Genomic DNA, 24,979 nt, shown 5'->3' on the forward strand with positions numbered 1-24,979 from the left:
CAGGAAGCAGGGGAGGGTGGGTGTATGGGAAGAGATCAACCAATGAACTTGTTTGCATATATGAATAACCCATGGTGAAGGCCTGGGGAAGGGGGCCAGCTGGAAGAGGTCAATGGGGGAAAAAGAGGACATAGGTAATACTTTCAACAATAAAGATTTAAAAAGAGAGAGAGGTATTAGAAACTGTGTTTATTCTGTTAGGTTGATGATTTGCATGGGAAGCTGTCCAATCAGAAGAAATGATCGGCCTTCCCGAGATTAAGTATATCTGATGATTTATTGAGAGAGTAGGTGTGCCCTTACTGTAAATGGATGGCCTCTGGTGCCATTTCAAATGCCAACAAGAATCCCCAATTTGGGGTGTGGTGGGGAAGGAAACTTGATTTAGTGTGAACAGCTTGACAGTAACATAGCATGCCTGTGAAACAGCACTGAAGTGGAACACCTCCATAACGTTACACTGTGGCTGCTATGAAAACAGCACGGCCTCTAAAGCTAGACAGATCTGCTGCAGGTGGGTGTGAGCCGGGGAGAAGGCTGGAGTGCTTCAGCTTCAGCCATTCAATCACAATCTTTAGTCTTCAGGGGAAAGCACTCTATGATCGGCAGGGGCGCAGGTTTATATAGACAGAAGTCCCCGCCTCTGGTCCCTGATTGGTCAGAATAGAGCTTCTCTGATTGGTCAAGCTGCAAAGCTCCGATTGGATGGGGAAAGCCTCAGTCCTATTGGTTGAAATAGGATTCCAGGATCTCCTTTATAAGGACTAGTTCAGCTGTCAGAAACAAAGTGCAGGCAGGCAGTTTAGGGGTGCTGAGCCAGGCGGTATAGCACAGAGGCTTCTCTGTGAAGTACAATTTGAGTGGGAGGCCCCTGTGCAGAAATGGCTGCGAGGCTCTGCTTTAAAAAATAAAATAAAATCTTAGCCCAGTTCACCATCAGGAACCATTCTTAGATTTCAGGGTTCACATAATTTTATATGGAAACACACTTCTTTTTACAAAGCAGTAGATAATTTTGAAAATTGCGTTCAGTTGGCAAAATAAGAAATTAGCGATCTTGTGTTTTCCTCTGAGTATTTTAAAAAATGTATTTACCTAAGATCTGGAACCCCTTGTCTAGAATACAGATAAAAGTTAGAAAGAACAGTATGTGACACCTAGTAAGTTGATTTGAATTTAACAAGTTAAGCGCCCTTTCTAGGGGAGCATTGGCATACCTGTCTCCTTTGAGAGTCAGGGAAGACTTCACAGAGGAGGTAACGATTTAGCTGGGGCTTTAAGGATTAACAAGGAAGAAATGGCAGGGCACTCCAAGCTGAATACATAATGCAAGCCACAGCACAGAGCACAAAAGAGCTCTACGTGTTCAGCAGCTCTGAGTACCCTGGAGGCCATTGCCTGTAATTCTCAGGGTTTGGTGAAAATACAGGCAGGGACGATTTTTCTCTGCTTAGCTCATTTTCCCTAAAGCACATTGCACAGTGCTGGGCACACATCTGCAGGAGCTCAATAAATACTGTTGAATTGGGACAGGGTGATCGAGTATGCTGGGAACCAGGGCATCAGGATTCTTCCTCACACAACCACAGTGTTACCTTGGCCAAGTCCCTTTTCGAAGGCCTGTGGCTGCGGGTGCCAAGCGGAGGAGGGGGTGAGCCTGAACTGCTGGGCCTTTTAGCGCCCGGAATCCCTGATTGGCCACAGGGAGGGCGGGGTGGGCAGTGCAGCTGCGACTGCGGCTGCGGTGCGGCTTGCGGAGGTTCCGTTCCTCCTCCGCTCCAGCAGGGGGCGCGGGGAGCGGCTTCCGGCTGCCCTTCCAGTCCCGGCCGGCGCTGGGCGGACTGGGGCGGCGAGCGCAGTGGGCGGGCCTGGCGGCGGCGGCGCTGCGCTGACGAGGCTGGGCTGGATCGCAGCATCGCCGGCGACTGAGTCGGCTGCGGAAGCCACGAGGGGACCGATTCGGGGGCCAGAGGGTTGTGGCCTGGAGCCGCCTTTTCGCGCAGCGCCGCACTCCCGGGGCAGCGGCGGGCCTCCAGGCTGCAGGTGAACTGCGGCGGGCACACCCGGGCGCGGCGGCGAAGGCGGACAGTTTAGAGTGGGGGCGGGGGCGGACCTGGGAGCAGCCCGGGATCAGAGAGGTAGCCCGAGCTCGGCCATCTCCAGCCATGTCCGACGAGACGTCCGCCACCACTTCGTACGAGAAGTTTCTGACCCCCGAGGAACCCTTCCCGCTTCTGGGACCCCCTCGCGGGGTGGGCACCTGCCCGAGCGAGGAGCCGGGCTGCCTGGACATCAGTGACTTCGGCTGCCAGCTGTCTTCTTGCCATCGTACCGACCCGCTCCACCGCTTCCACACTAACAGGTATGAACCGCGGCTGGGGACAGGGTTGATGGCCCACATCCCTGCCTCGAGTCTGGGACCTCTGGGTCGCCCCCGAGCCTCGCGCTCCGCCCAGGGTCTGCGCTTACAGCCGCCCCTCCCCCATCTTTCTCTTCGATTAGTGTGCATTCCCGGGCCCCTTCTCGCTTCCCCTCCCTCTTTTCACCCCTGCCCTCCTGATTTTCCTTGGTCGGCATTTTACTCTGGTTCCCCATTCATCTTCTGATCGTAGCTACTCCTCCTCCTCTCTCCCTCCCCCATCTGTCCCCTGCGAATCCCAGACCCCCACCTTTGATTTTTAGCTGCTCCCCTGTTTTCTTTCACCCGCAAACGTTTAACCCCTTCCATTTCTGACAAGAGGGTTTCAGATGGCTCAAAATTAATCCCCGGATCTTTTGCAAGGTGGCACTTTTAAAGCTATCTTATTTTCCCCAATTTTTTAACCTGTCTCACAACTATATTTCCACCTCCCCTCCCATTTTTTAGTGAAGCTCCAGGAAACCAGACAGTTTTTTTCTCTCTCTCCTTTACGAACTCGTTGCCTTCGCGCTTTAGGGCCTTCCAAAATGTATAAGCTTAAATCTGGAAGATTTCTTCATGTAGCACACGCCTTGATTTGCTCCCCTTGTGGAAGGATGGAACGAGGCTTTGGATAGGCTTGCTTAATACAAATTTATTCAGGGGGTGCGTCCTTTAACTAATTTTATTAGAAAGGAGTACTTTGGAGAATTCTCTCAAGCAAGCATTTAAGTGTTATACGGAATGTGGGGGATTTGAAAATGTTTTACACGTAGCCCCAACCTTTGATATAGGTGGATGTTTGAGATATATATACAAAGGCCTGGGAGGGTGTGTGGAGAAAAAGGAGAGGAGTTCAGCTATAGAAAATACTGGAGTTGAATTAAGGAGTCTAGTTCTGATTTCTGATGCAGTTTATAATATGAGCATGAACAAATCCTTTCACATTTTAATGTCTTTTGTATGTTGCTGGCCATCTCTTAAATTAAGTCTAGAGATTTACTGAGCTTCTACCAGGTACAAGGAATGTACTGGTATAAAACATGACTCTTACCTAAAAGGAAGTTATATCATCTGGAAGCAAGGTGCTATAGTTAAGCAATCATCCAGAACATCAGTACAGCATATTTGAAAAGGAAATGCTGGTAAACTGAGGCCCAGAGAGAAAAGACTGAGTTCAAGGTCATAAAGCTGAGTTAGGCAAAACCAGGGACACTCTTTTGGAGCCAGTGCTAAAACTTGGAACAGAGTTAATGGCTCCAGTGTAATAAATGGTTGTTATACTTTCTTAGACTAACTCACTAAAGCCTATTAACCCATACAAGTAACTTTAACATTAATGTCACATATTCATGAAATCTAGTGTGCTTAGGATTTTTGGCATTGGAAAATAGTGTGAAATAATACTTTTGGACATATTTGCATTTTGCAACATTGGATCAAGTTAAGTACACGGAAAAGTGAAATGATTTCAGAATTATCTTGCTCTGATAATGAGGACAAGGGAGTGTAGGGACAGAGGCTGAGGGCAAGCACTGCCAAAATGGACTGGGGTGATGGGGAGTGAAGCAAGGAGAACAGTACATTCCCTACAGCTTTCTCCTCCCCATTTTTTCCTTGTGTTTTTCTATCTCTTTTCTTAGAGACCATGGTAAAAAGCAAGGTTGTTTTGCAGAATGGGGCAGTGAAGATGGAGGGGGAAGTTCCTGTTCAGCCCTACTTTTTCCAAGTCAAGTATTTTTTTTCCTAGTTTCTGCCTGCTTTTTAAAAACCTCCCTCTCCTCCCCCACTTTTTGCAAGGCTTGGAATGGCAGTAGGAGATTTAAAGTATCTTTCTCTGTATTCTTTTCAGCAGAGATTAGGGAAAGCAGAATTAGCAATTCTTACAGCAGATGTTGTTTCTTCCTTGGGCTACCTTACTTTTTAAATCTTTTCTCCTTTGGAATGTTCTGCCTTCTTACCCCTCCCCATGATGGTGTTTGAGAGGACTATATGCTTCCAGTCATTTCTTTTCAGGGAGAAGCAAACAGCTAAATCATATATATGGGTAAAGTTTAGGGAGTTCTTTTATTTTGAAGTTTTATGTGTCACTTTTTTAATTCACATCACATCATTCACCAATTTGAGCAACAATCAAAAAAACATTTCTGTATAGTTGAGTACAGATATTCTGCTTTAAGTTTAGTCATTATAAAAAAAATTAATTGAAAGTGGAAAGCATGTCAGGGGGTAGACAATTGATTTACCTTTATTTTGCTTCTTGTTGCCTGATAAGAAAACTGGAGAGTGTTTAAATAATGCTGTTGATAAGGGCCTTAGGATGATGACATTTCTACACCTGTTCATTTATTGGATTCTGGACACCATTACTTATGATCCCTAAGGTTGAATGTTCGTAGTGTTCAGGTTAGAGTCACCTGTTATTTAGGTTGGTGTGTCACTGGTATAAGTTTAGTGGAAAGTAATACATGAACACAGCCATTTTCCTAAGAATTCACTTTTCTAGTAGTATGTTAGGATTTTATGACTAAGTAGGGTTTGTCTGGAATTTTGGGAGTATAAAATAAATTTCAATAAACAAATATTTTTATTTATTTATTTTTTAATATATTTTATTGATTTTTTACAGAGAGGAAGGGAGAGGCATAGAGAGTTAGAAACATCGATGAGAGAGAAACATTGATCAACTGCCTCCTGCACGCCCCCTACTGGGGATGTGCCCGCAACCAACGTACATGCCCTTCCTTGGAACCTGGGACCCTTCAGTCCGTAGGCTGACACTCTATCCACTGAGCCAAACCAGTTAGGGCGATAAACAAATATTTTTAAATTGAAATGTCGATATGGAATATATATGTAGTGTCAAAGACATGTTTTTGGTTTTGGGGACAGCATTTTTCAATATAGTTGTGGATTTTGTCTTAGCAGTTGTCCACCACAACCTCTACCATAAAAAAGATGTCATTTAGCAAACTGAAAAAAATTATGTTATTGGTAGGTCCTATAATTAAATTGTGAGATAAAGGGGCTTAATATGAACTACTCGATGTGTTATTTTATTACTCTTTCAGGAGTACATTAGCACTTTGACATTGAGAATTTGTGAAAAGAGTGTGGGAGCACAGTGCTTCACATGTTATTGGCAGGATAGGAAATGAACTATTGCATAAAGCAGTTATCATTTATGTGATTTTAGAGCCTTGTTTTCAATCACAGTAACCAGAAAAACCCCAACACTACTGTGCACTTTTTGTATCACCCATAGTTTTCCTATCTCAATATAGAAATAGAGGTGCAGAAGAGCTGTGAGTTGCAGGTGGGAGAACCACATTCCATGAACAGAGAGAGGCAAGAGGAATTTGGTTTGGGGACTTGGGACAAGTTAAAAATGGGGCTAAGGCTTTAGAGAACTATCCAGGCCAGAAATGTAGATTTGGGAGCAATCAGAATGGAAATTCCAGTAGCGTGACACGAGTGGAACTATGGGTTACAAAGGTTGAGACAGAAGATGAAACTTTTCAATAAATGTAGGGAAAGGAAGGAGAGGAGATTTGGTAATATTTGAAAGAATAAAGTGAAGTTTTTTTGGCTTTGTTTAGTTTTTCTTTTCCAGGAGTAGAGATTTTAGCTCATTAGGAGCAGCTCATAGGAAAGAGAAATTGAAAAGAAAAAAGAGGGTGGTATGGCAGAAGACGGATGAGATGAATTCAGAAGCCAAAATGGAAGACATAGCCCTAAAAATGACCTGGAATGTTTTTATTTTCAAGACTGTAGAGGGGGTAGGAGGGGTGTGTAATGATCCCAAGGCAATTGAGGTCACTTAGAGGAGAGTTAGGGGGGTTGTACCATCTTCTCTAACTTGTGACTTGGGGCTCCAGAGGAGTAGCCCAGGTAAGGGTTGCTCTATGGGGATTCTGGCATGGAGTCAGTGATGAATACTCATTATATTATGGGATTGTACCCTGGTTATTAATGGCATAGATTTGGAATGACTTTCATCAGTCTCACAGTAGGACTTATTCCACAGTGCTCATTGGCTGGATTTTCATCCTGAGAGGTAATGATTAGGTCTACCTGAGAAAGGGCTTAGAAGAATATGTATATGGTTCACCTGCTTTTCTGAATTTTACCAAAATGCCATTGAAAGTCTGTTGTGCATTCTTAGTGAAAAAACCTTGCAGATAAATTTTCTTGGCGTTATCGTTTTTTAAATTAAAATTTGGGCAGCTAACCTAGTTGTTGAGTTAAACCCCATTTTATTGGGATTCTTTTCCACATTTTTCTATTACAGCGTGGAGAAAGTCTCCTTTGTGAATAATTTTATGGTTATAGGTAGGCTTTCAGTTTTAAGAAGCTTTCTCTTGGTGGAATAAGATGTAAAGGCTTTATAAATTTGAATGGTTCACTGCATACAGTGATCATTGGTTACACATTTGAAACTGACAGAACAGTCTAAAAGAATCACACATATGTTTATTATGAAAGCTCCTGATACAAAATTGTGGGCATATACAAAACTACCATTTGTGATACCTTTCACTAAATATAACTGTTAACATTTTGATGTTACTTTTAATGTTCTTTTATGTACACATATAATTTTAAAAATCAGGATTAGGCCAAATATATAATTTGTGATCAGGTTATTTGCACTTATACTGCGAGTGTTTTCCTTTTCACTAAATAGTCAGAAAATAAGATTTCTAATGGTTAGAAAAACACTTATTTAATTGTTCCCCATGCTTGGAGTAATTTATTTTCTCTTTTTTGGCTATTATAATACTGTTTAGACATGTTTGCACATACATCTTGTTTCCAAATTTCTATTTGGGGAAGGGGATAGATTCCTAGATTACTGAGTGAAAGGAAATGAACAGGTTTTTCTTTCTTTTTTTTACTAATTTCTTTTCTTATTGTTTAAAGTATTACATATGTCTCCTTTTTCCCCCATCAACCCCTCCCCGGCCACTCCCACCCCCCAGGACAAGTCCCCACCGCCCCAGTGTCCTTGTCCATTGGTTATGCTAATATGCATGCATACAAGTCCTTTGGTTGATCTCATCCCTCCCCCCCCAGCACCCCCCCCCCCCCCCGTACCCCCCTGCCTTCCCTCTGAGGTTGGATAGTACCTTCGGTGCTTCTCTGTCTCTGGATCCATTTTTGTTCATCAGTCTATATTATTCATCATATTCCACACATGAGTGAGATCATGTGATATTTATCTTTCTCTGACTGGCTTATTTCACTTAGCATAATGCTCTCCAGATCCATCCATGCTGTTGCAAATGGTAAAAGTTGCTTTTTTATAGCAGCGTAGTATTCCATTGTGTAGATGTACCACAGTTTTTTAATCCACTCATCTGCTGATGGGCACTTAGGCTGTTTCCAAATCTTAGCTATAGTAAATTGTGTTGCTATGAACATAGGGGTGCATATATCCTTTCTGATTGGTGTTTCTGATTTCTTGGGACATATTCCTAGAAGTGGGATTACTAGGTCGAATGGGAGTGCCATTTTTAACTTTTGAGGAAACTGCATACTGTTTTCCACAGTGGCTGCACCAGTCTGCATTCCCACCAGCAGTGAAGAAGGGTTCCTTTTTCTCCACATCCTCTCCAGCACTTTTTTATTGATTTGTTGATGATAGTCATTCTGACAGGTGTGAGATGGTACCTCATTGTTGTTTTGATTTGCATCTCTTGGATGATTAGTGACTTTTAACATCAAATAACTACTAGACTTAATACTAGTAAATGAATTCAGCAATGTAATAGGATACAAAATTAACACCCAGAAATCTATGGCTTTTTTATATACCAACTAGAGGCCCGGTGCACGAGATTCGTGCACTGGGGAGGGGGAGGTGTCCCTCAGCCCGGCCTGCGCCCTCTCGCAGTCTGGGACCCCTCAGGAGATGTCCGCCTGCCGACTTAGACATCCCTCTTGCAGTCCGGGGCTCTCTTGCAGTCTGGAACCCCTCGGTCCTTACTGCTGGCCTGCAGCGGAGGTGGGAGAGGCTCCCGCCACTGCCACTGTGCTCACCAGCTGTGAGCCCAGTTTCTGGCTGAGTGGTGCTCCCCCTGTGGGAGCACACTGACCACCGGAGGGCAGCTCCTGCATTGAGCGTCTTTCCCCTGGTAGTCAGTGCGCGTCCGCCGTTTGGCCAATTTGCGTATTACGCTTTTATTATATAGGATAATGAACTCACAGAAAGAGAAACTAAAAAAACTTTACCATTACACCAAAAATATTAAGATACCTGGGAATAAACTTAACTAAGGAGGTAAAAGACCTGTACTTGCAAAACTACAGGAATTGAAAAAAGAAATATAGGAAGACATAAACAAATGGAAGAATATACCGTGTTCATGGATTGGTAGAATAAACATCATTAAAATGTCCATACTACCCAAAGCAATTTATAGATTCAATGCAATCTTCATTAAAATACCAATAGCATATTTCACAGACCTAGAACAAACTCTCCAAAAATTCATCTGGAATTAAAAAAGACCCTGAATAGCCACAGCAATTCTGAGAAAGAACAAAGTTGGAGGGATCACAATACCAGATATCAAGCTATATTACAAAGCCACAGTACTTAAAACTGCCTGGTACTGGCACAAGAACAGACATATAGACCAATGGGACTGAACAGAGAACCCAGAAATCTACCCAAGCCAGTATGCTCAATTAATATTTGACAAAGGAGGCAAGAGCATACAATGGAGTCAAGACAGTCTCTTCAATAAATGGCACTGGGAAAATTGGTCAGATACATGCAAAAAAATGAAACTAGATCACCCACTTACACCATACACAAAAATAAACTCAAAATGGCTAAAGGACTTAAATGTAAGATGGGAAACCATAAAAATTTTAGAAGACTCCATAGGCAGGAAAATAGACATTTGTCGTAACAATATCTTTACCGACACAGCTACTAGAGAAATGGAAACTAAGGAGAAAATAAACAAATGGCACTACATCAAAATAGAAGGATTCTGCACAGCAAAAGAAACCATAAACAAAACAACAAGAAAGCCCACTTCATGGGAGAACATATTTGCCAATGTTATCTCCAATAAGGGTTTAATCTCCAACATTTACAGGGAACTCATACAACTCAACAAAAGGAAGATAAACAATCCAATAAAAAAATGGGCAGAGGATCTAAATAGACACTTTTTGAAAGAGGACCTACAGAAGGCCAAGAGACACATGAAGACATGCTCAAAGGAATGAACATTTTTTAAAGCTTTTGACATATATATACACTACCAAATGCTTTTCAGAAAAATTATGCCAATTTAACACTACTACAAGTAGTGGATAAAAATACTTCCTACTTTGTTTTTATCCACATTGCCTTTAGTAATAAAAATAATATTTTCAAGTTAGAAGATAATAGAATTAAAATATCTCTAATAGGAAAACATACCATTTTTCTGTTTTGTAAATGATTTGCATGAAGTATGAGCCAGGTTTCATGCCACTGTTAATTTAAAAAAAAAGAAAAGGAAAAAGCTTCTAAGAATACCCAGAACCCTTTTATATCTGTTATAAAGTCATGGATCTGGAAAACTGAGGAACATACTGATTTTATCCTAAAGTAAGAACACAAAACCAATAATAAACAAAGTGTAAAATTCCTGACTCCCTTGTCAGTGATCTAACCATAAAATTATTAAATAGGTTTATTTAAAAGTTATTTTTGCTCATAGAGGAAAATATACATTTTTACCAAAGTTTTTCATGATGAAAGGGATTCTCATTAAAAACAATTATCTAACAGCTTTTCCTAGCACATAACACAGTACTTGGCACAGTAGAAGATACTGACTAAATGTTGAGTGGGTGAGTGAATAAATGTTCAGAAAAAGTAATATGCGATTTGAAGACACAAGAGAAAAAAACAGTTTGCCCAGGACAAAATCTAGATATAGTTTAACTGTACAGGACAAAACTTATGATTGCTATTCACAGCTTTTATATCGTCTTATTGTGTGACCTGGGCAATTTGGTGAATTCTACTAGGTTTGTTGATTTTTTAAAAATGAGGATACTTCCTACCTAGCAAGCATGTGATGAAACTAGGCAATGTTAGAAGGTATATCCATGGATTCTTAGATGAATTTTATAATTTGCCTACTTATAAAAGTTTGTTGACATCTGCTTTTATATTTACTGAACTATAATAGTTTAGAGTGTATATATCTCTGTGTCTGTTTCACTGATATAAAATACTTTACCTTTAGCTCAATGGAAAAGGTGCCATAGAATTTGCTGGATTGCCTGAATTTTGTAAATTAATAACTTTGGAATTAAGGTTAGTCGTATAAAATAAGAGGGAGGAGTTAAAAAATGAAAAATACAATTCAAGAAAAAAACTGGATTTGATGAATGAGAAACAACCTAATTATAGGTAAATAACAGACTTTTCTTCAGAAGTCATTATTTCAGTACCTTATTAGTATCTGATATACTAAATCATTATTTTAAGAATTAATTCCCTAGGGTACTGCCAAAGCAATGAAGATTATATCATTACTAGTATACAGCTACTGGAAATTTACAAAAGAAAACAGATTTGTAGATTTCAAGACCAAAATGAAAAAGAAAGAAATTATAACCCTGCAACACATATTACAAATGAAATGTTAATATCCTTAATGCATAAAGAACTCTTTAAAAAATCAATAAGGAAAACATTAACACAGAGAAAAACGCTGTAGCAAAATAGCTAATAAATATTTTTAATTTTGATCTTTCCAGTAATCAAAGAATTAAAAATTGATATAAAAATGTTTTTCTCCCATCAGGTAAAAATTTTAGAAATGAAAATTCCAGTGTTGTTAAAGTTGTGGTGAAATGACCACTTTTATATACTGCTTTGGGGAGTGTAAATCAGTGCAGCCTTTCAGAAAGGTATGCTATGGTCTTTAAAGTGTTTATATTCTGTGACTCAGTACTTTCCTTCCAAGTAATCTATCCTGAGAGATTATATATTTGGATAAATAATTATAAACAAAATGTTTTATCTCAGTATTACTTGTAATACCAAAAAATTGGAAACAACTTAAGTAGATATTATTGAAGGAATAAGATTAAATAAACTATGATACATTTAATCAATGGGATATTGTATAGGCTTTAAAATGTTTTCAGGTAATATACATGGGGCTATGTTCACTGTATAATGTTAAGTGAAAGAAAGCTGGTTACTAAAATATATGCAGAATGCTGACTCTGAAAAAAAAAATTCATGCAGAAAAAGTACCAAAATATTATGGACTAGAGCATCGGTGGGGTCCCTTGGCCTGGCCTGTGGGGATTGGGCGAAACCAGCTCTCTGACATCCCCTGAGGGGTCCCAGATTGCGAGAGAGTGGTTCTCAGGTGATGCACCCCAGAATCGGGCTCCCTCCTCTCTGGTTCTGCGTGCATCACCTGAGAACCACAGCTACCAAGTCACCGCAGCTCGGCAGCTCCTGCTTTGAGCATCTGCCTCCTGGTGGTCATTGCGTGTCATAGCTACTGGTTGGGTGGTCGGGTGGTCACTCAGGCTTTTATATATATAGATTAGTTATTGCTGGGTATTATTGGTTATAAGAAATACTTTTTAAAAAGATTTTTATTGATTTCAGAGAGGAAGGGAGAGGGAGAAAGATAGAAACATCAATGATGAGAGAGAATCATGGATTGGCTGCCTCCTGCATGCCCACCCCACTGGGGATCGAGCCTGCAACCCAGGCATGTGCCCTGACCAGTAATTGAACTGTGACCTCCTGGTTCCTAGGTTGACGCTAAACCACTGAGCCATGCTGGCCGAGCATATAAGAAACACTTTTGAGCTTCTACCTGTATACTTTATTGGTGCTTTTCTCTGCCCTGCAATGGCTACTCTCTTCCTTTAATGATAATAATAGCTGCCATGTATTGAACACTTTTTATGTCTGCTAAGTGCTTTGTATACATTTTTCACCATAGCTGCATTTAAAAAATAAGGACACAGGCTTTGAGAGGGTGTCTTTTGCTTAAGATCAAACAGCAGGCAAGTGACAGAGCAAGAATTTGAATTCAGTTTGACTCCAGAGCTTACGCATAAGCAGTATGTTGTATGTTTTGCTTATGGATGAAGGTTTTACTTTATCCCTAATTTAAATACATTTTTCTTTTAAAATATTGTATTATAAAAATTTTCAGACAGATACACAGTTAGAGAGACTAATGTAATGTACCCAATATACCCATCACCCAGTGTAAGTTATTCACATATGGCAGTGCGCTTTATCAGTACCCCTACTCATTTATCAACCCCTTATTATGTTGAGACAAATCCCTGACATATCTCATTCATAAATATTTTAATACTAGAGGCCCAGTGCATGAAATTCATGCACTTGGCGGGGGGTCCCTCAGCCCGGCCTGTGCCCTCTCACAGTCCGGGAGCCCCGTGATCAATCGCCCCAAAGAGGTAGGCCCTGCCCACTCGGCTGGGGCTCCTTGATGGATCGCCCCAAAGAGGGAGGCCCTGCCCACCCAGCCGGGGCTCCGCGATGGATCGCCCCCACAGAGGGAGGCCCAGGCTACCCCGCAGCGGTGCTACAGTGGTTGGCTGGGGCCTCCCTCTTTGGGGTGATCGATCTCACCCCACAGAGGGAGGCCCTGCACACCCGCCACAGCCTGCTGGTCAGTGGCCTGGGCCTCCCTCTGCAGGGCGATCATGTGATCAATCATGGGGTGATGGCTGGGCTCCTGACCAATCGCATTGCACCTGCCTTGGCTGGCCTGGGGCCAGTGGGTGTCATAGTGTGGTTGTCCGGAGGGTTGTTCTGCTGTTCGGTTGTTCAGTCCATTTGCTTATTACGCTTTTATTATTATAGATGTAGCCTTAAAAGATAAGGGCTCTTTCGAAAATAATCACAGTATCATTATCATACCTAAAATATACCCACATTCCTCATGAATATCATAAATGTATTATTAATATCTTTAAATTGGGTAGATTCTGTAATTCCTGTTGTGATTTCTTTTATTCCTTTTTTTTAAGGTGGAACTTAACTTCTTGTGGAACAAGTGTTGCCAGCTCAGAATGCAGTGAGGAGCTGTTTTCATCAGTTTCTGTTGGAGATCAAGATGATTGCTATTCCCTGTTAGATGAGCAAGACTTCACTTCTTTTGACTTATTCCCTGAGGGGAGTGTCTGCAGTGATGTCTCTTCTTCTATTAGCACATACTGGGATTGGTCAGACAGTGAGTTTGAATGGCAGGTAGGTTTTTTTTCCCCTTAAATTGCCATCATTACTTCCTAAGTAGAAGTATGAATTTCTGTTGTGATATTTTTATCTCTACCTCAAAGCAAATTTCTCCAGTGTTTATCCAATCATAGAAATTCTCTGACAACATTAAGAAGTAGATGAAATATGTATCCTTTATTTTTGCTGATGTACCTTTTAGGCTTCTGATGCTGCTAATATCCTTTTGTAGATTTTCAAGTAATTTAATACTTGTAAGATGTTCCCATTATTATGTATCATCAGTACCTTTCTATGCATGAATCTAGCAAATTTACTCTTCCTACATTATAATAGCTTTCATGTCCTTATAGGCATAGTATCCTTAAATCAGGGTCATGTTATATATCTAAGATCACAAACCACTATTATCATAAATACATAATTTTGAGTCATGTTATCAGAAATATAATTTCTCATTTTGCATTCTCTTTGTATGTAGAGTTGCTTTTTTCCTGATAGTGTTTTTTTTTCTCCTTGTAAAATGGCTTTGTGGCAAATTGTTTGGAAATGCTGCCTATGATCATGAGTAAAATCTATCAGAAATTGTAGATTGTGTTATTGCAACATCCATTTTCTGATTGTAAAAGACAATAACATTTAAAGAAACTTTCCTTACATACTGCACATGTTATATTCAACAGATAACTTGAATGCTTAATGTGTTTGAAAGCCATCTAAATACTTGAAGTTGTTATTCCAAAAAGGAATGAAATATTACTTTTTCTCAAATTTTTATTAAAATAATATAGGATGACATAAAATTAAAACTTAAGAGTTTCCAATTTCAATTCTGCTGTGGTTAGCACTTTTAAGAGCTTATGCAGATACAAGTACATTTGTATAGCATTAAATTGTACTTGAGCCACTGTTTGACCCTGTGCTTTTTTCAACTAGCATATATCAATCTTCCTGGTAGCTGCATAATAATTTAATAAATTTCCTAATAATGGATATTTAGATTGGTTTCAGTTTCTTTCTTCTTTTTTTTTAAAATATATTTTATTGATTGTTTACAGAGAGGAAGGGAGAGGGATAGAGAGCTAGAAACCATCGATGAGAGAGAAACATCGACCAGCTGCCTCCTGCACACCCCCTACCGGGGATATGCCCGCAACCAATGTACATGCCCTTGACCGGAATCAAACCTGGGACCCTTCAGTCCGCAGGCCGACGCTCTATCCACTGAGCCAAACCGGTTTCGGCTCAGTTTCTTTCTTATTATAAAAAATGCTACATTGAAATTTAAGAGTTTTTGAAGAGGACGGAAAAAATCCACAACTGTATTTTTATGTTTTATATAATTTCAAAGGCTTCTATTTTATATATAGTTGTATGATTTGGATAAAAAATATAATTTTTTAAACTTAAAAATTTGAGATAAAACTCACCATTTAAATAATTTTACAATGTGTAATTCAGCAATTTTTAATATATTCACAATGTTTTGCAGCCATCACCACCAATTCTAGGACATTTCCATCACCCCAAAATGAAATCCATACCTGTTAGGAGATTGTCCCAAATCCCCCAGGCCCCATCCCCTAGCAATCACTAATCTACTTTCTCTATGGACTTGCCTTTCTGAATATTTCATATAAATGGACTCAGATATGTAGCCTTTTGTCTCTGAATGCTTTTACTGTGTTTTCAAGGTTTGTCCATATTATAGCATGTAACAGTACATCATTTCTGTCTTAGCTCAAGTTGTTATAACAAATACCATAGTCTGGGTGGCTTAAACAAATATTTGTTTCTGCAGTTCTGGAGGCTAGAAGATTGAGATCAGAGTGCCAACATAGTCAGGTTCTGGTGAGAGCCCTCTTTCTGGTTTGCAGATGGCTTCCTTTTTCTGTATCTTCATGTGGTAAGGGGAGAGAGAAAAGAGAGTTTGAGAGCACAAGTGAGCTGTGATCTCTCTATCCCTTTATAAAGTCACCATTCCCATCATGGACGCTCCACCCTCATGAATTATATAAACCTAGTTACCTCCTAAAGCCCCACCTTCAAATAGCATCACATTTGTGATTACGGCTTCAAGATACAGAGTTTGAGGGGAGGCACACAAACATTTAACCCATTGCAATTTCTTTCTATGGCTGAATATTACATTAATTGTATGGATACACCACATTTTGTTTATTCATCAGCTGATGGACATTTGAGTTGTTTCTATATTTGGGCTGCTGTGAACATTCAGATATGCGTTTTTATATGGTTGTATATTTTTAATTCTCTTGGATATACACTTAGGAGTGCAATTGCTGAGTCATGTGATGACTATGTTTAACTTTTTGAGGAACTGCCAAAATGTTTTCCAAAGTGGCTGTACCATTTTACATTTCCACCAGTAATACAGTTATGCCCCACTTGACAAGAATACATTTTAAGAAATGCATTGTTAGGTGATTTTGTTGTGTGGACATCATAGAGTGCACTTACAAACCTAGATCTTATAGCCTACTACACAACTAGGCTATGTGGGACAGCCTATTCCTCCTAGGCTGTACAGCATGTTAATTTATAAAACAACACAAGATTGAATCCAGCAAAGACAAAATAATGCAATCAAGAGGCACGATAGACACAAGATGCATGAGGCTGCTGCCGGAGTAACATGACACACTGACAGCAAACCTATTTTTAAAATACACTGAATGGCCAGATTATTATGATCTCTGAACACATTATAATCTGGCCACTTAATGTATATCTTATATAATAAAAGGCTAATATGCAAATTGTCCCCTTGACCAGTAGTTTGAACAGCAGGCAGGCCAGCCAACTGCCCATGTCCCCTCCCCCGGCCAGACCCCACCCATGCACGAATTCATGCACCGGGCCTCTAATATGTGTATATATATACTGAGTGGCCAGATTATTATGAGTTCAGAGATCATAATAATCTGGCCACTCAGTGTATATATTTTTATTGATTTCAGAGATGAAGGGAGAGGGAGAGAGATAGAAATATCAATGATGAGAGAGAATCATCGAATGGCTACCTCCTGCATGCCCCCCAGTGGGTATCAAGCCCACGACCCTGGCATGTGCCCTGACCGGGAATGGAACCGTGACTTCCTGGTTCATAGATTGATGCTCAACCACTGAGCCTCAAACTTTTTTTTGTGACAGCAAACTTTTTTTTAACAAACTTTTTTTAATAAGTAGCAAGTACTCTAAAATTCTATATAATAAAAGGCTAATATGCAAATCAACCAAACAGCAGAACAACTGGTCGCTATGATGCGTACTGACTACCAGGGGGAAGATGCTCAATGCAGAAGCTGCCCCCTGGTGGTCAGTATGCTCCCACAGGGGGAGCGCCGCTCAGCCAGAAGCCAAGCTCATGGCTGGCGAGCACAGTGGTGGTGGCAGGAGCCTCTCCTGCCTCTGCAGCAGCACTAAGGATACTCAGTGAGTGTCATAGCAACCAGTCGTTCATCTGTTCAGTTGATTTGCATGTTACCCTTTTATTAGATAGGATAGGACCACCCTCATATATGTGGTTTGTTGATGACTGAAACACAATGTGTCACATGACATGACCGTATATAAGTTCCAATTTCTCCACATCTTTGGAGACAGCACTTGGTATTGTTTGTCTTTGGGTATAGCCATACTACTATTTGTAAAGTGGTATCTCATTGTGGTTTTGATTTGCATTTCCTTAATGACTAATGATGTTGAACATCTATCTGTTCATATGCTTATTGGCCATTTGTATATCTTCTTTGGAAAAATGTCTATTCAAACCTGTTGTCCTTTTTTAAAAAAATTTATTTTTTATTGTCTAATGTTTTACATATGTCTCCTTTTTTCCAATGGACCCCCTCAACCGCCAGCCATTCCCACCCTGGGCAAGCCTCCACGGCCCCAGTGTCTGTTTCCATTGGTTATGCTAATATGCATGCATACAAGTCTTTTGGTTGCTCTCTAACCGCACTCATCTCCCCTGCCATTTGTCTCTGGATCTATTTTTGTTCATCAAATTATGTTGCTCATTATATGCCACATATGAGTGAGATCATGTGATATTTATCTTTCTCTAACTGGCTTATTTCACTTAGCATAATGCTCTCCCATTCCATCCATGCTGTTGAAAATGGTAAAAGTTCCTTCTTTTTTATGGTGGCATAGTATTCCATTGTGTAGATGACCACAGTTTTTTAATCCATTCATCGGCTGATGGGCACTTAGGTTGTAAATTATGCTGCTATGAACATAGGGGTACATATATACTTTCTGATTGGTGTTTCTGGTTTCTTGGGATATAGTCCTAGAAGTGGGAATACTGGGTCAAATGGGAGTTCCATTTTTAACTTTTTGAGGAAACTCCATACTGTCTTCTGCAGTGGCTGCCCCAGTCTGCATTCCCACCAGCAGTGCACGAGGGTTCCTTTTTCTCCACATCCTCACCAGCACTTGTCCTTTGTTGATTTGTTGATGATAGCCATTCTGACAGGTGTAAGATGATATCTCATTGTTGTTTTGATTTGCATCTTTCAGATTATTAGTGATGTTGAACATGCTTTCATATGTCTCTCGGCCTTCTGTATGTCCTCTTTCGAAAAGTGTCTATTTAGGTCCTTTGCCCATTTTTTTATTGGGTTGTTTATCTTCCTTTTGTAAACTTGTATGAGTTCTCTGTAAATTTTGGAGATTAAACCCTTATCTAAAATAGCATTGGCAAATATGTTCTACCATGGAGTGGGCTTTCTTGTTGTTTTGTTGATGGTTTCTTTTGCTGTGCAGAAGCTTTTTATTTTGATGTAGTCCCATTTGTTTATTTTCTCCTTAGTCTTCATTGCCCTAGGATCTGTGTCTGTAAATATATTGCTACAACATATGTCTGCAATTTTGCTGCCTGTGGAGTCTTGTAGGGTTTTTATGGTTTTCCGTCTTACATTCAAGTCCTTTAGCCATTTTGAGTTTGTTTTTGTATATGGTGTAAGTTGGTGATCTAGTTTCATTGTCTTGCATGTATCTGACCAAATTTCCCAGCACTATTTATTGAAGAGACTGTCTTGACTCCATTGTATACTCTTGCCTCCTTTGTGAAATATTAATTGAGCATAATGGCTTGGGTCGATTTATGGGTTCTCTGTTCTGTTCCATTGGTCTAGATGTCTGTTCTTGTGCTAGTACCAAGCAGTTTTGAGAACCGTGGCTTTGTAATATAGCTTGGTATCTGGTATTGTGATCCCTCCAACTTTGTTCTTCTTTCTCAGGATTGCTGTGGCTATTTGGGGTCTTTTTTTATTCCAGATAAATTTTTGGATAGTTTTTCTAGATCTTTGAATTTTTGGATAGTTTTTCTAGATCTTTGAAATATTTTAATAGGGATTGCATTGAATCTATAGATTGCTTTGGGTAATATGGACATTTTAATGATCTTTATTGTACCAATCCATGAACATGGTATGTTCTACCATTTGTTTATGTCTACCTCTATTTCTTTTTTCAATGTCCTGAAGTTTTCCGAGGACAGGTATTTTACCTCCTTAGTTAAGTTTATTCCTTAAATATCTTACTTATTTTGTTGCAGTGGTAAATGGGATTGTTTTTTAAATTTTTCTTTCGGTAAGTTCATTATTGATGTATAAAAAAGCCATAGATTTCTGGGTGTTAATTTTGTACCCTGCTACATTTTTAAATTAATTTATTCAGGCTAGTAGTTTTTTGATGGAGTCTTTAGGGTTTTCTATGTATAGTATCATGTCATCTGTGAATTAGGACAGTTATACCTCTTCTATTCCAATTTGTTTTTTTTTTCTTTTTTTAAAAAATTTCTTTATTGATTAAGGTATCACATATTTGTCCTCATCCCCCCCATTCCCATCCCACACCCCTCCCCACACATTCTCCCACCCCCCTGTTGTCCTTAACCACTGGTTAGGCTCATATGCTTGCATACAAATCCTTTGGTTAATCTCTCCCCTTTACCCCCACCCTCCCAAACCCTCCCTCTGAGGCCCGACAGTCTGATCCATGCCTCCTTGTTTCTGGGTCTATTCTTGTTCATCAGTCTATGTTGTTCATTATTTCCCCTAGATGAGTGAAATCATGTGCTATTAGAAATACACTTATAAGAACCGAAAACGAGACAAGCAATAATGGTTATGGTCCACCATCCAGAACTGAAATGTCAGTGCTGACATGTACACATAAGGAACTGTTGGACATTCTTTTCCAATTTGAATGCCTTTTATTTCTTCTTCTTGTTTGATCTTTCTGGCTAGCACTTCCAGTACTATATCGAACAGGAGTGGTGAAAGTGGGCATCCCTGTGTTGTTCCCGTTCTTAGGGGAAATGAGTTTAGTTTTTTCCCATTGAGTATGATGTTGGCTGTAGGTTTGTAATATAAGGCTTTTATTATGTTAAGATATGATCCTTCTTTTCCCATTTTGCTGAGAATTTTTATCAAGAAAGGATGTTGGATTTTGTCAAATGCTTTTTCTGCATCGATTTATATGATTCTGTGATTTTTGTCCCTCAATTTGTTTATCTGATGTATCACATTTATTGGTTTCTTGGTATTGTACCATCCTTGCATTCCTGGATAAAATCCCACTTGGTCATGGTGTATGATCTTTCTAATGTAATGCTGAATCCAATTTGCTAGAATTTTGTTGAGGATTGTAGCATCTATATTCATCAAGGATATTGGCCTGTAGTTCTCTTTTTTGTGGTGTCTTTATCTGGTTTTCGGATTAAGGTAATCTCATAGAAAGAGCTTGGAAGTGTGCCTTCCTCTTGAAATTTTTGCAATAGTCTGAGGAGGATAGGTTTTAGTTCTTCTTTGAATGCTTGGTAGAACTCCCCTGTAAAGCCATCCGGACCAGAGCCTTTGTTTGCTGGAATATTTTTGATTACTGCTTCAATTTCTTTGGTTGTTATCGGCCTATTCAGGTTTTTTGATTCTCCCTGATTGAGTTTTGGGAGTTTGTATTTTTCTAAGAATATGTCCATTTTGTCTAGGTTGTCCGGTTTGTTGGAATAGAGTTGTTCATGGTATTTTTTCATAATCATTTGTGTTTCTGTGGGATCAGTTGTTACTTCAACTCTTTCATTTCTGATTGTGTTTATTTCGGTCCTCTCTCTTTGCTTCTTGGTGAGCCTGGCTAGAGGTTCATCAGTCTTGTTTATCCTTTGAAAGAACCAGCTCTTGGTTTTGTTGATCTTTTGTATTTTTTTTAGTCTCTATGTCATTTATTTCTGCTCTGATCTTTATTATTTCCTTACTTCTGCTTAGGCTGGGATTTACTTGTTGCTATCTTTCCAACTCTGAGTTGTAGGGTTAGATAATTTATTACCATTTTTCCTTGTTTTTTGAGGTAGCCCTGTAGAGCTATGAACTTCCCTCTCAAGACTGCTTTCACTGATTTTGGATTGTTGTGTTTTCATTGTCATTTGTTTCCAGGATGTTTTTTATTTCTTCTTTGATCTCTTTTTTACCCCATTGTTTAATGGCATGCTATTTAGCCTCCAGGTGTTTGATTTTTTTCATTCTTTTTATTGTAGTTGATTTCTAACTTTATGCCATTGTGATCTGAGAAGATACTTGATATGATTTCTATCTTCTTGAATTGGAAAAGACTTTGCTTGTTTCCCAATATGTGATCTACCTTTGAAAATGAACCATGTGCACTTGAGAAGAATATATATTCTGTGGCTTTGGGGTGAAATGTTCTGAAGATGTCAATTAATTCCATCTGATCTAGTGAGTCATTTAGGACTGATGTTTCTTTGCTGATTTTTTGTTTAGAGGATTTGCCCATTGGTGTTAGTGAGGTATTAAAGTCCCTTACTATGACTGTGTTGTTGTCAATCTCTTCCTTGATATCTTCTAGAAGATTTTTTTCTGTATTTGGGTGCTCCTTTATTGGGTGCTTATATGTTTACCAGAGTTATATCTTGTTGAATTGCTCCCTTTAGTATTTTGAAGTGGCCTTCCTTATCTCTTCTTATGGCCTTTACATTGAGGTCTAATTTGTCAGACATAAATATTGCTACCCCTGCTTTTTTTTCATTTCCATTTGCCTGAAAAACCTTTTTTTATCCCTTCACTATCATTCTGTGTGAGTCCTTTGTTCTAAGGTGGGTCTCCTGTAGACAGCAGATATATGGGTCAATTTTTCTTATCCATTCAGCTACCCTATGTATTTTGATTGAGGTATTTTAACCATTTACATTTAAAGTTATTATTGATAGGTACTTGTTTGTCACCATTTTTATTCTTTATGCCTGTTTTCCTTCTTCCCTTCCTTATCTTATTTTTACAGCATACCCTTTAGCATTTCTTGCATTTCTGGCTTGGTGGTATTAAACTCCCTTAGTCCTTTTTTGTTGAAGCTCCTGATTTCACCCTCAACTTTGATTGATAGCCTTGCTGGGTACAGTATTCTTGGATTCAGACCCTTGCTTTGCATGACTTTGTATATTTCATTCCATTCCCTTCTAGCCTGATGTGTTTCTGTTTGGAAATCAGTTGATAGTTTGATGGGAGATCCCTTTGCAGTAACTTTCTGTCTCTCTCTGGCAGCTGTAAAGATTCTTGTATGTTGTTGGTGTTTGCCAATTTAATTATGATGTGTTTTGTTGTTGGCTTTTTTGCATTCATCTTGTTTAGGACTCTGTCGGCTTTTTGGACTTGTGTGAATTTTTTTTTTCCTTATATTATGGTAGTTTTCTGTCATTATTTCTTCAAACAGGTTTTCTAATCCTTGCTCAGTTTCCTGTCTTTCTGGCACCCCTATTATGCGGATATTGTTTCCTTTCATGTTGTCTCAAATTTCCCTTAGGCTCTCCTCCTGTTTTTTTATTTTTTTTCCAGTTGCTGCTCTGCTTGGGTATTTTTTCCTACCTTGTCTTCTAGCTCACTGATATAGACCTCCCCTTCTTCTAGTCTACTGTTGATGCTATTGTGTTCTTTATTCCAGTGATGTCATTCTTCATTTCCTCTTGGTTCTTACACATATTGTTGAATTTGTCTTCCTCCTTTTCAGTGTCCTCATGACCATTGCTCTGAATTCTTTCTCTGTCATATTGCTTGCCTCCATTCCATTTACTTTCTTTGCCAGTGATTCCTCCTTTTCTTTCATATGGGGGCTGTTTATTTGTCTCCCCATGTTCACTCCTCTCGGGGTGTCTAGTTATGTTGCTCACTGTCTCCTGTGCTGACTCTCTGTAGGCGATTTCTCACCTTTCCTTCCACGGATTGCCTCACCAGCTGTGTTTACTTCACCAATTCCAGGTGGATGTTATTCAATTCAGCTGTTCCTTCTATTGGCTCTGTGAGAAGGCGCAGGATCCATCCGCATATTTGGCCGCCACCTTGTCTCCCACTGGACAAACTTTTTTGGCAACCGTGGCCGTGGAGGCTGGAGTCTCAGTGTTTGTGGGTTTGCAGTTGAGGCAGGTGGTCCCTGGGCATTGTGGTTGTAGGGTCCCAGGAGGTATCTGAGGTCTCCCCAGTATAACCTAAGGCTGGGCTTCCGATCACAGACGCTCTCCCCTTTTAGGTGGCGAGGTCTCTGTGGCTGAGCTGGCCTCGCTGGGAGAGGTTTCAGCAGTAGTAGAGGCTGCCCGGCCAGGGAGCCTGTCCACCAGTCCCCAACAGTCCTGTGGAATATAACTGTCCCTCTCTCACAAATATAGACACTCACTGCATGTCCATGCACTCTCCTTTAGCTGTCTTACTCACACACTATCTTGCAGCCTGCCATCCCATCGGCCGCCATCTTGGATCCTCCTTTCCATTTATAAATTGTATTATTCGTCTGTTGTTGAATTAGAGGCCTGGTGCATGAAATTTGTGCACGGGTGCAGTCCCTATGCCTTGTTGGCAATTGAAGCACGAGCATCTGGCATGGAAGGACAGTTCCCAGTGGACCTCTGGGACCTGGGCAGCACCTGGGCTCCTGGGCCCCCACGCAGCCCCCTCCGCCTGAGTCATCGTGCCCCTGACCTGCTCCCTTAGTGCCTGGCAGCTGGGCGGCGGGCCCCAACCCCCTCCACTGCTGCAGGTCACTGTCTGCAGGACAATCAGGAGGGCGGTTGGGCTCCTGCTGCTGCCGCTGGTCACCATTTACAGGGTGATGGGGCCCTGCTCTCAGTGTGAACTAGAGAGCTTTGGCCTAGCACTGCCCACTCACCTGCCCCACCTCACTGCGGTCCCACTCTCGTTGGGGCCCATTGGGGCCGGCAGCACCTCCACTGTTGCCCTCTGTCAGCGCCGTGTCGCAGACGCCCACCATGTTCCGCGCCTCCCTCTGGTGGTCAGTGCATGTCATAGCGAGCAGTCAAACTCCCGGTCGAACTCCTGGTTGAGGGGACAATTTGAATATTAGGCTTTTATTATATAGGATTAGAGGCCTGGTGCACGAAATTCGTGCACTGTGGGGGGGTGTCCCTCTGCCCACCCTGCACCCTCTCCAATCTGGGACCCCTCGTGGGATATTTGACTGCTGGACATCCCTCTCACAATCTGGGAGCGCTGGCTCCTAACCACTCGCCTCCCTGATTGCCCCTAACGACTTCTGCCTGCCAGCCTGATTGCCCCCTAACCATTCCCCTGCCGGCCTGATCGCCCCAAACTGCCCTCCTCTGCTGGCCTGATCGCCCACAACTGCCCTCCCCTGCCGGCCATCTTGTGGCAGCCATCTTGTGATGATGCGAGGACGAGACGCCACCTAGGCTTTTATTAGTATAAATTGTGGGAGTTCTTTATATGATATGGCTACTAGACCCTTATTCTGTATATGACTTGCAAAAATATTTCACATTCTGTGTGGCGTCTTTTCATTAGATAGTGTCTATTCACTTTATAAGTGTCCTTTGATACACAAAAGTTTTAAATTTTGACATTGGCTAATAAAACCATATAGGTTTCAAGTGTACAACTCAATAACTTATCATTTGCATGCTACATTATGTGCTTCACCAAAGTAAAGTCTCTTTCTGCCACCATTTATACCCCTTTGCCCTATTTTACCTCTACCCACTTTTAATTTTAATGAAGTGCAATTTCCCTTTTTTTTAAAATACTGTTCTTATGATGTCATATTTTTTAAAAATTGGTTATATCGATTTTCACCTACTTATTTCCTTCTCAGTTTTAGTTCTTATATTTAGGTCTTTGATCTATTTTGAGTTACTTTTTGTATATAGTGTAAGATATGGGTCCAAATTCATTCTTCTGCATGTAGATATCTAGTTGTCCCAGCATCATTTGTTCTTTTGTGGGGTTTTTTTGTTACCTATGATTTTTTTTAAAAAGTAC

The 24,979-nt window shown here is 40.4% G+C and overlaps 1 protein-coding gene across 1 annotated transcript in view; it reads left to right on the forward strand.

Annotated features, from left to right (window-relative positions):
- Nucleotides 1-1,898: 1,898 nt before the first annotated feature.
- FAM199X (family with sequence similarity 199, X-linked) overlaps nt 1,899-24,979 on the forward strand; it is a 51,698-nt gene continuing 28,617 nt past the window's right edge. Inside the window, exons 1-2 of the mRNA XM_079765087.1 lie at nt 1,899-2,362; nt 13,451-13,670. Coding sequence (XP_079621213.1) covers nt 2,166-2,362; nt 13,451-13,670 — 417 coding nt within the window. The 5' untranslated portion in view covers nt 1,899-2,165. The remainder of the gene's footprint in view (nt 2,363-13,450; nt 13,671-24,979) is intronic.

The sequence above is a fragment of the Cnephaeus nilssonii genome, assembly GCF_951640355.1.
Source record: "Cnephaeus nilssonii genome assembly, chromosome: X".
NCBI classification, from domain to species: Eukaryota; Metazoa; Chordata; class Mammalia; order Chiroptera; family Vespertilionidae; genus Cnephaeus; species Cnephaeus nilssonii.